Source organism: Neovison vison, chromosome 12 (assembly GCF_020171115.1).
Source record: "Neovison vison isolate M4711 chromosome 12, ASM_NN_V1, whole genome shotgun sequence".
Classification (NCBI taxonomy): Eukaryota; Metazoa; Chordata; class Mammalia; order Carnivora; family Mustelidae; genus Neogale; species Neogale vison.
Genome location: NC_058102.1, coordinates 115,369,246 through 115,382,319, shown reverse-complemented (window position 1 = coordinate 115,382,319; position 13,074 = coordinate 115,369,246). Strand labels below are relative to the sequence as shown.

At 36.6% G+C, this 13,074-nt stretch overlaps 1 protein-coding gene across 15 annotated transcripts in view; it reads right to left on the bottom strand.

Annotated features, from left to right (window-relative positions):
- PARD3 (par-3 family cell polarity regulator) overlaps nucleotides 1-13,074 on the bottom strand; it is a 659,680-nt gene that overhangs the window by 240,551 nt on the left and 406,055 nt on the right. For all 15 annotated transcript variants that reach the window (XM_044228092.1, XM_044228102.1, XM_044228097.1 and 12 more), the window contains 2 exons: nucleotides 3,243-3,431; nucleotides 1,793-1,963 (listed from right to left, as the gene is read on the bottom strand). In XM_044228092.1, the coding sequence (XP_044084027.1) occupies nucleotides 1,793-1,963; nucleotides 3,243-3,431 (360 nt within the window). The remainder of the gene's footprint in view (nucleotides 1-1,792; nucleotides 1,964-3,242; nucleotides 3,432-13,074) is intronic.

The following is a 13,074-nucleotide window of genomic DNA, read 5'->3' as shown; positions in this document are numbered from 1 at the left end:
TGCTACTGTTCAGGGAGTAATAGGGACTCATCCGAATCACAGGAAAGCATGTCTAGATTCAGGATGCTGGTCTTTAGTGTACATTTCTTAATGTTTTAAGTGCCCCCAGAACATCCCATGCTTTTCTGTGAAAGAAAAGTTTGAGAAGGCGGTTAGTAATTTTATTTTTAAAGAGACTGAGAATATGACATATTCTCCAGTAGAATACAAGGTCTGCTAGAGAAGAAGCCCCATCTGTTTTTATTCACTGCCATATCCCAAGGATCCAACACATTTCTTGAATATAGTAGAAGCTCAATAAACATGTGCCAAACAAATACCATCCTGTGAATGTGACATTATTCAGTTTTAGAGAAAGACCTACTAAAGAACATGTACTTGTTAACTTTGGAGAATTTTTCAACTAGCACTTTACAGAACTTATATTAGAAAGGTCAGTTAATAATTTTTGGCAATGAATAAAAACTCTACTGTTCAAGAAAACCATTCCAGTAGCCTACTCTGAGGGAATCAGCATTTATATTTATCTTATGAAAATGAGTTCTTTTATGTCACAGTGTTCTTCATTCTGAGATTTTTAGTTAAGGTTACACTGTTCTCATATTGCTATGGAAATTAATGCATTAATTATTGTTAACAAGTTCTCCATTTGAAAAACAAAAATAAAGAATAAGTCAATAATCAATAACCTCTCCCAAATTGGTCACGTGTAGATTGACCACCCCATTTTCATTGCAAAACATGAATGCCCTACAGGATGGCATGAGTGATGAACACAATTTGAACAGCTCGCTTTATATATATAACATAGATTTTTTAAATTAAGAAAAACACTTAAACAATTTAGATATAATTTTCAGTTTGTATGATTTCCTAGTCATTTCCTTGTAGCTGATTTGAAAATGTGGGGAGTTGAGCATTGATTAAAAACAAAAACAAACTCTACATTTTTAACAAGCTTTGCTCTCTAAATTCTCAGCTCCCACCTATTTCATATAGACGGCACATAATTTATAACAGATCTATGAACCTGTTTTTTTTTTCAAGTTCTAACATTATCAAATCAATATAGAATTCCTTTTAAATTTTCAAATACCCCACTGTGCCAGAAAGTATGTTTCCACTTACTGTTTTTTAAAACTTGGGAAAAGAGATGATCACAACCTTCAGGAGAGGCTACTCTTCCAACTCTCCGCTAATGATGCACTGCTGCAAATATTTAGAACCCGTCACAGCCTTATGCAATAGTTATCTCTCACAAAGCGCGCCATCAAGAGGAAAATACCCCACCCCACAGTGAAGGAGAAGGGGGACATAGGGCACAAGAGGGGAGACTTGAACTTTTGACAATGTCACAAGAGAAACAGACTCTTCCCTGTCAGGGACTTTGAAAGAGGCATCCCATTTTAAAGAAACAAATGAACAAGCCATTGTTTCACTGTTTCTCTTTCCCAGGTACAACACTACTGAACAGAAGAGAAACTGTTGGTTCCCAGCAGGAAAGTGTGTTCCTGTTTGCAAGAAGAGAACCCAGCTAAAGGTGCTACTAAGATTTCCAGTGTTATCTGCTGAGTTGGCCATAAAAATACTCATACGCACTTAGGAATTCTTTGATCAGAGAACTAAAAGAACAAATCGCAGTCCACAGTCAGACAATAAAAAGAGCAAAGATAATTTTATAATATTTGGAAGGAAAGTGCCAGGACCTGCCATTCTTTGTCCATTAGGACAAAAACTTAGTCTTATTACAATTTCAAATGCTACTGTCTTCTTTTTATTTCCTAGACTTTACCTCATTGCACTTGCTTATTCGCCTCGCCACAATGAGCTGGATCATTCCTCGCTTGTTCCCTTCAGTGGACATAGACCTTCTGAGGGTTTCCATGGCGTCTTGGTTTGTCTTGCCCAACAGGGATTCCCCATTCACTGCTATCAGTTGATCATTCACCCGAAGCCTTCCATCCTGGGAAGAAAACAGGTAAAAATAAGTGCTATTAAATAGTCTGTTATGAAAGAAGCTTCTTTCTCTTTAGTTTAAAAAAAATAAAATAAAATAAAAACAAGGGGAAAGAAAGAAGGCTTTAATCCTAAGGGATTATGCCCAATTGAACAGGAGCACAATAATGTCTGAACAGCCATGGCAGCCTGTGTCTATTTCAATCATTTATACATTTGTAAATCAAGTCATTATCATAATCTGTTTACCAAAATAGCATACTAATTTAAAGGACACAAAGTGATTACTTTCTTGCTTCCAGAGACACCCATAGAGGTTATTTACAACCCAAGACAAGAACAAGCTCAAGGCTGTGACACAGTTACAGAGAAGTGCCCCCTTGACAAACAGGCAGGAAACTTGCTCTCCACTGGCCAACAGGCTAAGTGACCCACAGGCAGGGGAGAGCGGAAAGACGAGCCTTCCCGTAGAGCAGCTCTTTGCCCAGAACCTGAACTAAGTCTGCATGGATTATCTTCTTTCAACTGCAAGGACTAAGGTTTATAAAAATACGAGACCAAAAAAATGGGGACTTGAAGCTATGGATTCCATCCCGAGATGGGAAATCACGGAGACTTCCATTCGCTTGCTCACGGATGGGGTATGATGAGGAAAAACAAAAGGTGTTACAGGGTAAGCACGCCACCCTGGCACAAGGTCTCTTTTGAGCTGAAGGCAACCAAGATCCGGCAGATGCAGGAGGAGCTCTTTGCTTCCCCCTCAGCCGGCTGAAGAGAGAGTTCTTCTTACAAAGATGCCCCTCACCTGCCCCTAACCAGGAAGAGAACCCTCACCACCAGAGACAGGGATGGCACGCAGGTAAGTCAGCGACAAAACAGACCGTACACAAGAAACCTTATCTACCACCAGCTTCTGCCATCTATTTACCATCCCACAGCTGACCTCTCCGAGAAGCCCAAACCGCCTTTTTGCTTTTTTCTCTAGTTACGGCTCCACAACTTACTGCCCTTTGCTAAAACGGTATCTAAGCTTCTCAGTTTTCTTTAGCTTTTCTTTCTTTTCTGTAGAGCCCCTGTACATGGAAAGTTTTAAATATTAATGTCAATAAAATTTGTAAACATGTTCTGTTCATCTGGTCTTTTGCCAGTTTAATTCACAGTCGTGTACCCCTACACACACAAACACACACACACACACAGTGTATATGTTCCCAAGACAGGAATAGGGTAGTAATAAACTATTTTTGTTAATGGGCATAAGCTGAGTAAAGTTAACATTTGCTTACTTTAGACGCTGCTCCTCCATTAATAATGGACTTGACGAAGATGCCCAAATCCGCATGGTTCTCTTTTGACCGGTTACCTTTGACGCTGACACCAAGACCGGCTGATCCTGAATCGTTAAGTGGAACTTCAAATGTCAGAAATTCCCTGGTGCCGTCAGGTGTGAGAACAATATCCTCATCTTCTGCTTTCTAATAGGAAACAAAATTGCACGGCACATTATATTCCAATGTTCCATTCTCACAGCTATTTTTAAAGACTGCTAATGAGCAATGTTTAATCCTAACAGGCACAGTATTTCCACCAAAGTTCCGTGACAAGATCCACGATAATAGTGCATCTGCACCCGCTCCAGATGACTCCTGGAACCAGCTGTTAATATTTTTATGTGGCACTTGTTTCAATATTGAAACAAACTCAAACCAGATTCTGAGAAATGTAGGGAAAAATACAGCTGAAGACTGAAGACACGTGGACTCCTAGAGTTTATTGTGTTTTTTGGGGGGGGGGAGGGGTCTGTTTATATATCCTAAACCACAGGAGAAAAATAGTCACAGCAGGAATCAAAATAAATAAATATAACGCCTTTGTCCTTTTAGTCATTAGGAATTTTTGATGTCATTAAGAGTTTAATGCACAGTAATGGTATGTCATTTTCTTCACAATTAATAAGTTCTGAGGATACAAAGCCAGTAGAAACAGGTTTCCATTTTCAGAGAGGCACTAGAGAGCTTTACCCTTCAACATCGTGAGGCAGAAAGCACAGTAGAGGACACCTTTCCTCAACTCCGTCGCATGCCTCAGACAGCTGGTGGATATTCTCCAAGCTTCATTAATTCGTGGTGAGCACAAGGTTTGATTTTGTAACTGTAGTCGTCACCACATGAGAAGACTGCTTCAGATTGCAACACATATAAGACACCCAGCTTCTGCCCAGCCCCCTTCACACAGTGAGGAAGAATGGGATACTGGAAGGAGAGCCTGATGAACCCCAGTCAGAAGACATGTTCTGCCGCTCAGACACTGGGCACTGGGGAGACGCAGCCTGCCCCCAGACTTCTCTTCAGCAGTCCCACCTACGACCAGGACTCTACCCTGGTCATCTCCAAACAGGCAAGCACAGACTTCTTTTTCGAAGTTAGGACTTGCAGCCACATAACAGCTAGGTGGCACAAACTTCAAATCACAGCCAGCCCCTCATCTAGCCCTACTACACGTTCCTCCTCTGCTTTCTCCAGTTTTGGAATATTTCTCCAGCATCTACCTAATCACTCAAGCTGGACTTATCAAATTGTAACTGAAAAATGGCTAAACATCTAATGGCATATAATTAGGCGAGACTACAATGCATCCTTTAAAGTGTGCTTTTAAAGAATGTTCAATCACACATATGGAAAGGAGACCATCACACAGCAATGTGGGGAGACTTCAGTTTTCCTCTCTGTGTCCCAACAAATGTTTAAATTTTTCTAGTAACTACCAAAATTAACATAATAATGGCTTTTTTTGTTTTGTTTTTTACAAATTTGGGGATTTAACAGTGCAACGAGTTGAAATAATTTTTGGAAGTATAACATTTATCAATAAAAGATTATTTTGTACTGCAAAAGATATGTTTTTTTAAAAATCTGGGTGGCTCAGTGGATTAAGCCGCTGCCTTCGGCTCAGGTCATGATCTCAGGGTCCTGGGATCGAGTCCCGCATGGGGCTCTCTGCTCAGCGGGGGGCCTGCTTCCTTTCCTCTCTCTCTGCCTGCCTCTCTGTCTACTGTGATCTCTCTCTGTCAAATAAATAAATAAAATCTTAAAAAAAAAATCTCCAAATCCCTAATAATGTGATTCATGAAGTGATGTTTCTGATTTACTAATATCCACTTTAACGTTTTATGGTAGGATATTCTTTGTGCCATCTTTGCAAAAGACAACCTCATAGGTATTAGGACAAGGTATGTTTCAAAAAATAAAATAAAATCATTAATATGTTAAAAACAAGAAAACTATATAATAAAGAATACAAAATAAGAACAACTTGAAAAGATACATGGCAATTCCTATGTTACTATACAAAGCAAATATACTTCAGTGTCAAAGTCAAAATCAAGCCTAAGATTGCCCATTACATTGAAAATATTCCCAGAGAATAATTATACCTCAAATAAAAGCATACCTCAAATAATAGCAATGTATGAGAGAAATAATATCAAATACTCATATCAAAATATTGGTATAGCTCATATTTACTATGCTAATACTTATAGATTATATTCTATAAACTTTTATTCATATGGTTCAAAACAACTAAAAAATACTAAGTAATGACTGTGTGAATTAATATAGCTATCTCAATATAAAGTGTTATAAAAAACATAATGTATGAGTAAATTTTGATGTCTGAAATACAAAACAGTATCAAAACATACCATAGTGCCCTTCAGAATTATTTCAAATTCAGAAGTCATTAAAGGTAAAACATACTTTGTTAATCAGAATCAGTATTTATATTCCTGGAAAAGTTGCTTTTAAAAAGGTATAAAAAGCAAAGATAGTTCTTAGCTGGGCACATTTAGGTCTGATCATTGAGCACATTTGTTTGCCGCAAGCCTGTAAGGTTCTTAATTGTCACTTACTGATTTAGATCTTCAGTTTGGCTTTTTAATGTTTACTGATTTTCACATTTCCATAATGTTTTACTAAGGCTTAAAATTCTCATTTATTTTTCTACTTGAAAAATCAAGATAAGGAGCTGACTGAATATATGAAGAAAAATTTTAATCAAGTTGGAATCATTTCCTGACATGCCCTACTCTGAACCTGTCTTAAAGGAGACTATTTTCTCCACAGGAAAGTTTCATTTATTATGAAAACTGCAGGATGGGAATGATATTCTTTTTCAGCTTTCTTATCAAGTCTTAAGTCATTATTATCATTAAAAACATTTAAGTGAGAGATTGTACTTTCCTTTGATATTTCATTATTAATCCATTTGGCTCTTGACATAAGACTGAAATTAATGCCAGCTTTTAGAACTTAATTTTCTGGCAGCAAAATCTTTTTTAAAAATTTGCTCTTCAAAAACCATTTTAAATGCCACATTATAGAGAACTTTTTACAGTGTCTTCTAGTATGGAGATCTCTTCACTCTGATATAAAGGAGAAGCTAATTTTCTATCACCTTGAGGGTTTCCATCCAGATTGTGTAATTTACAACTATCTGAATCAAAAAAATTTTTTTAAAGATATTTTGTATTTATTTGAAAGAGAAAGAAACAGCAAGAGCAGGAACACAAGCAGAGGGAGTAAGAGAGGGAATACAGGTTTCCTACTGGGTTGGCAGCCCGATGTGGAGCTCAATCCCAGAACCCTGGGATCATTACCTGAGCCGAAGGCAGACACTTAATGACTGAGCCACCCAGGTGCCCCATGAGTCAATTTCTTTCTACAAAAACACAACAAATGTACTTTCTTTGTCTCTCATGCCATTTGTACATGACCGTGTCATTCAAGCTCACATGACACATGTAGGGACAAGCCAAGTGATTTTTTGCATTGATGCAACCTGGCATTTTTTACTGTGCCTACTACTCCCCTTTAGAGTATACTCTATATGCATACTAGAAGCAGGAAACCTGCAGAATGGGCAGTATGAAAGCTATCTGCTTTCCCACTATCCTCAGAACAGCAGGAAAGATGCACACTTCTATCTGCAGACAGAACAGTAACCACAAGTGTGCAACACCAGGAGGACACCTGTCCTTTTTCCTCAGACAGGAGTCCCAACAGCTGCGGGAAACAGCAGGCCCATAGGTCCCTCTGAGCCTGCTTGATCTGGAAAATGGGTCGATCCAAATGAGGGAGGGAAAAAAGTTAGCTTAAGTAGAGGGAAAAAAAAATTGAGCAGAATCATCTCTGAGCCCAATATACTACAATTTTAATATGAGTGCACAAAATACTGGAAAGACATGGTATGGTTATGTATCCAGGTCATAGGAGGCCCTAAAATCACAGATGTGAGTCCAATAGCTGATTTCAGGGTCTGCAAAGAAATAAATGACTCGACATATTTCATTTGTGAAACTGAGGAAGTAAATGTAAATATATAAAATTTGCCTTCAATGCCTGCTATTATATTGGTCTTTTGTCCCAGTTCCTGACACAGGGCAAAAAAACCCCTGTATTTCCTAGTAAGAGTGTTTCTGACACAGAGCTCCTAAATCCCTTGGGACTTTCTGGATGTTAGGGGCATCTTTTGTTCTAATGAGGTGACATTTGGTGGATTCCTTGGTGGCTCCTGGATGGGATCTGGCCACCAGAAAGAGCAAGCCATGATTAGAAGTTAAGAACTTCAGCTCAAGCCCATTCTCCAAGGACGGGAGAGGGGCTGAAAACAGACTTAATAACTGATCACGCCTATATACTGACGCCTCTATAACAACTGTGAAAATATGAGATTCAGAGAGTTTCCAGGTTGATAAAGTATCAATTTACCAGAATGGGGGCACACCCCCACTCCAAAGGGACAATAACTCCTGAGCTTGGGAACTTGCAGATTTTTGCCCTGAATATCTCTTCATCTGGTTTTTCTGTTTGTGCCCTTTAAAACATCCCCTGTAGGGGCACCTGGGTGGCTCAGTTAGTTAACTGTCTGCCTTCAGTTCAAGTCATAACCCAGGGTTCTGGGATCAAGACCCGCTTCAGACTCCCTGCTCAGTGGGGAGTGTGTTTCTCCCTCTCCCTCTGCTCATGTATTCTCTTTCTCTCTCTCTCTCTCACTTTCTCATTCTCTCTCCAATAAATATTTTTAAAAATAAAATACCTTTGTAAGAAATTGGCAAAATCCTGGGTTCTGTGAGTTGCTCCAGCAGATTATCAAACTGAAGGTGATAGTCCTTCAAAGGTTCAAAGGAACCTTTGATTCACGGCCAAGTTAGATAGAAGTTGTGAGTAGCCTGGGGACCCACTACTTCCTTATGGCCTCTGAGTGGGGGGCAGTCTTGTGGGACCAAGCCCATAACCTGAGGAGTCTACACTAACTCCAGACAGTATAAAAAAAGTAAATGGTCTAGAAAATTCACACATTTGGTGTCAGAACTGTTGTGAGTATGAACAGAGAAATAATGGCAAAGTTTTTGCTGCTCCCTGTTCCTAATTTACTGACTCACTCTCTCGCTCCCTTTTCCATTGAGTTAATTTCATTATTGCACAAACGTGATGAATTAGTAACAAAAAGACAAACACTCCCACAACAAATATGAAAGAGAGATGGATGAACAATTCATTAAAGAAAGATGAACAAACCAAAAAAATAGGTAAAATAAGCTACTTGCAACGAAAGCATGCAATCAACAAAAGTTATCAAACTACTGAAGAAAACTGCTTTAAGTAATGCTATCCAAGAATGCAGAAAGGATGGTGAAATGGGTACTTCCCTGCACTGCTGGTGAAATATAGGAAGATACAACACTTTTCGAAGTCAATGTGACAACACTTAATAAGAGTCCTCCCATTTTTAACCCAAAAAATAGTAGTATTTTAATAATGTGCCCTAAAACACCATGATCAAGAATGAATGTTAGGATGTTCACTGCTTTAATATGACAGCTAAAAAATAAGAAAAACCTACGTGAATGATATTAGGTAGATAATGTCATACTATTCAGCTATTAAAATGTCTTAAAACAGTATCCCATTTGGTGGGACAGAAAAAATTTATGACTAAGAAATTGGGTTTTATTCTGTAAGCTTTCTTAACTTCCAATACGTCACCCATCATAAGCCCTGATATCCCATTTTAATAAATTGTTTAATGTCTGCCATTTGTATCAGTAAAAGTTTTAGGAGGAAGGGACATATCAACCTGTCCTTCTGCTTTGGACATGACATTTATTAGCTACATGGTATGTGTCTGGTACACCATATATATATATATGCACACACACACATGATATATAAAATTATATATATAATTTATAATTATATTATATTATATATAATTATAATTTATATATATATTTATATTTTTATATATAAGCTGCATAGGTAAATTAGAAAATCATAAAAAATACACATCAAAATGGTGGCACTGAAGTCACATAATCGCAGATGATTTTTTCTTTTATACTTGACTGGTTTTTGTAACATCCATTATACACTACTGCTTTGTAACATAAAAAATCCTATTGCATGCCACTTCTTTAATTCTTTTTCCTCTTCAAAAATCCAGTGTAGGAAAGAAGGGCTAGGACCATGGTTATAAATGCTGGGCAGGGGCTGGTACCCAGAAGGGACACCAGAGTTCTTACAAAACCATTACACCATGGTGACAGAACATCATGTTCTCAAGCTAACAAAAGGTTTACAGAAGTTGAAGGGAGATTATTACATTCATTCAACACAAAGAGATTAAATAATATGCAGTTATCACAAATAGGAACAACCATTCATGTTTTTAGTTATGAGGAGGATTTTTTAAATAGATAAGTTATCTTGGTTTTACTTTATTTTTTGCACAGAAGAATGATCCTCCAGTCAAAGTTTCTTTAAGTTATAAATTTTAATTTTTCCCATGTGTGAGATGAATGTTTATATACATTATCTATGCTGATATGTTAAGGTTAATTATTCTTATTAGCAAAGTCAAAATATCACATCTGGCTTTATTGTGCTCTATGCTAAATCAAGTGGTAGATGTAAAATAAATAAAATTTAAAGAATTTATTGGCTTGATAATATAAAAACGGATAATGTTTTATACAGTTAATAATCTGTAATATTGTTAGAAAAATCCTTATCAAATTAAAAAAATACCACACAAACCAAAACAGAGGCACATTCTCATAGTAACCTGCTCTTCAAAAATGAAAAATAAAGATAAACTGAGGAAATGTTCCAGATTACATTAGACAGAAGAAACATGACAGCTAAATCCCTCACGTGGTCCTGAATTGGAAACCAAACCAGGATTTGATTCTTATGTATCCATTCATTCATTTTCAAGTCAATGTTAATTTCATTATCTTTGGCAACTATACTGTGGTTGCACAAGGAAAGGCCCTTGTTCTTAAGATGGATACACTGAAATATTTACAGATAAAGGGCGTTACATCAGCAATTTATTCTCAATTCAGAAAAAAATACATATAGTGGGAAGGAAAGAAGGAAAAAGTAGAGGGGGAGTGGAGGATGAAAGATAATTAGGTATCAAATGCGGTAAAATATTAACAATCGGCGGGTGTGGTGAAGGGCATACTGGAGTCCTCTGTACTGTTTTTGAAACTTTTTTAAAGGTCTGACATTTCAGGAAAAAAAATGGTACAAAGTAACTAATCCAGAATAGTTCTGCTATATCTAAAACAGTTTCCATTTTAAAACAGGTATTTCTACCAACATAAAAAATAACCTAAGAGTTCAGTAGCCAAAAAAAAAAAAATCAATTTTTTAAAATATCAATTTTATTACTACCTACAAAAGGAGGACAATAAAAAATAACCAAGATATGTTTCTCAAGGAAAAGCACACCAAATACTAAGAAAGCCTTATCTTACTATGGTAATAATAAAAATTTTCAAATGAATTCCTTAAAGCTGACAAAGAGATTGACTATACAAAATCACTACTATTTTTATAATATCATGAAAATATTATTTTATCCTAATTTGGAGAAAGATCATATTAACATTAAGTTTGAATCAGGGCACCTTGGCTAGCTCAGGCAGAAAAACTCCTGGTCTCAGGGTTTTAAGTTCAAGCCTCATGTTGGGTTTAGAGATAATAAACAAACAAACACATTTTAAAAAATGAAAATAAGTTTGAATCATCTGAATTCAAACTTAATTAACTTAACTTAAATTTAAACTAAAAATAGCTTAAAATAAGTCTGAGCATTTAAGCACTAAAAATAGCTCAAGATTTTATAAAATGTTTTATGACAATGGCAAGATTTGCTGCTCAAAATCAAACTACTAAAGCCAACATATGATTATTGTCTCATAGTAAAATTCTTCATCAAAAACTCAAAAAAACACTTGAAAGTGTGTTCTCTAAAGTATCAACATTAATTTACATTAAAGGGCCTATAGAAGTGTTTCATTATGAATTTAACCCAAAGAATTTGTACAAAGACATTGCTAAAAATGTAATGACTCAAAATTCACTCCCTCATTAAGCTCTCTATTTCCTTTGTCTGTTTTTTTCCAGCTTTTTTGAGATATAATTACTACAAAGCATTGTATAAGTCTAAGATGTGCAATGGGTTGACTTGATGTACTGACAGACTGAAAAATGATTACCACCATAGTAATACCTCCATCACATCCTGTAATTATATATTCTTTCTGTAAGAACAGTTAAGGTCTACTCTTTTAGCAACTTTCAAGTATATACTACTGTATTATTAATTACAATCACTATTCTATACCCTAGATCCAGACCTTATTAATCTTATAAATGGAAGCTTATCCTCTTTAACCAACATCTTCTCTTTCCTCCCATCCCCCATCCCTTGGTAAACACCATTCTAGTCTGTTTCTACGAGTTTGGCTTTTTTAGATTCCACATGTAAGTGATACCAGACAGTTATGTGTCTGGAGCAGAATGCCCTCAAGTTTCACCCATTTTATTGCAAATGGCAGAATGTTCTTCCCTCTTGTGACTGAATAACATTCCATTGTATACAGACATCACATCTTCTTTATCTATTCATCTACTGATGAACATTTAGGTTACTTGCTATGCTGCAATGAATAGGGGAGTACAGATATCTCTTTGAGATCCTGATTTCAATTCTTTGGATACATATACTCAAAAGTGGGATTACTAGATCATGCGGTAGCTCTATTTTTATGAGGAAACTTCGTACTACCATCTCTTATGGCTGCACCAATTTACATCCCCACCAACAATGTACAAGGGTTCCCTTTCCCACTTTGTCCCAACACTTGTTACCTCTTGCCATCTTGAGGGTAATCACTCTAACAGTTGTGAGGTGACCTATGGTTTTGATTTGCATTTCCCTGATGATTAACTGACATTTAGCATTTTTTCATGTTATCTCCTGGCCATTTGTAAGTCTTCTCTGGAAAAACTTCTGTTCAGCTCTTCTGCCTATTTTCTAATCAGATTGTTGATTTTTTAGCTATTGAGTTGTATGAATTCTTCATGTACTCTGGATATTGACCCCTTATGAGATGTAATGATTTGCCAACATGTTCTCCCATTCTCTAGGTTGTCTTTTCATTTTACGGATTTCCTTTGCTGTGCAGAGTTTTTTAATTTGATGTAGTTGCTATTGTTTATTTTTGCTTTTGTTACCTTTGCTTTTGGTGTCAAATGCAGAAAATCACCAGCAAGTCTAACGTCAAGGAGCATGTTTTATCCTTGGAGTTTTATAGTTTCTAAATCCATTTAAATCCTTTATCCATTTTATGTTGATCTGTGTGTATTGTGTAAAACACGAGTTTAGTTTCATTCTTTTGCATGTGTCTATCAAGTTTCTCAACAAAACTATCCTTTCCCCATTGTAGAGTCTGGGTTCTTTGTCACAAATTAATTGACCATATGTAGATGGGTTCATTTCTGGTCTCTTTATGCTGTTCCATTGACCTATGTGTCTGTTTTTATCGCCAGTTCCATACTGTTTTGATAACTGTAGCTTTGTAATATAGCTTGAAATCAGGAAGTGTGCTGCCTCCAGCTCAGTTGTTCCTTAGTATGGCTTCAGCTGCCAGGGTTTTTGGTAGTTCACTGTGAATTTTAGTCTTACTTTTCCATGTCTGTAGAAAAATGTCACTGGAATTTTGATAGGAACTGCATTAAAATCTGTAGATCACTTTGGGCAGTA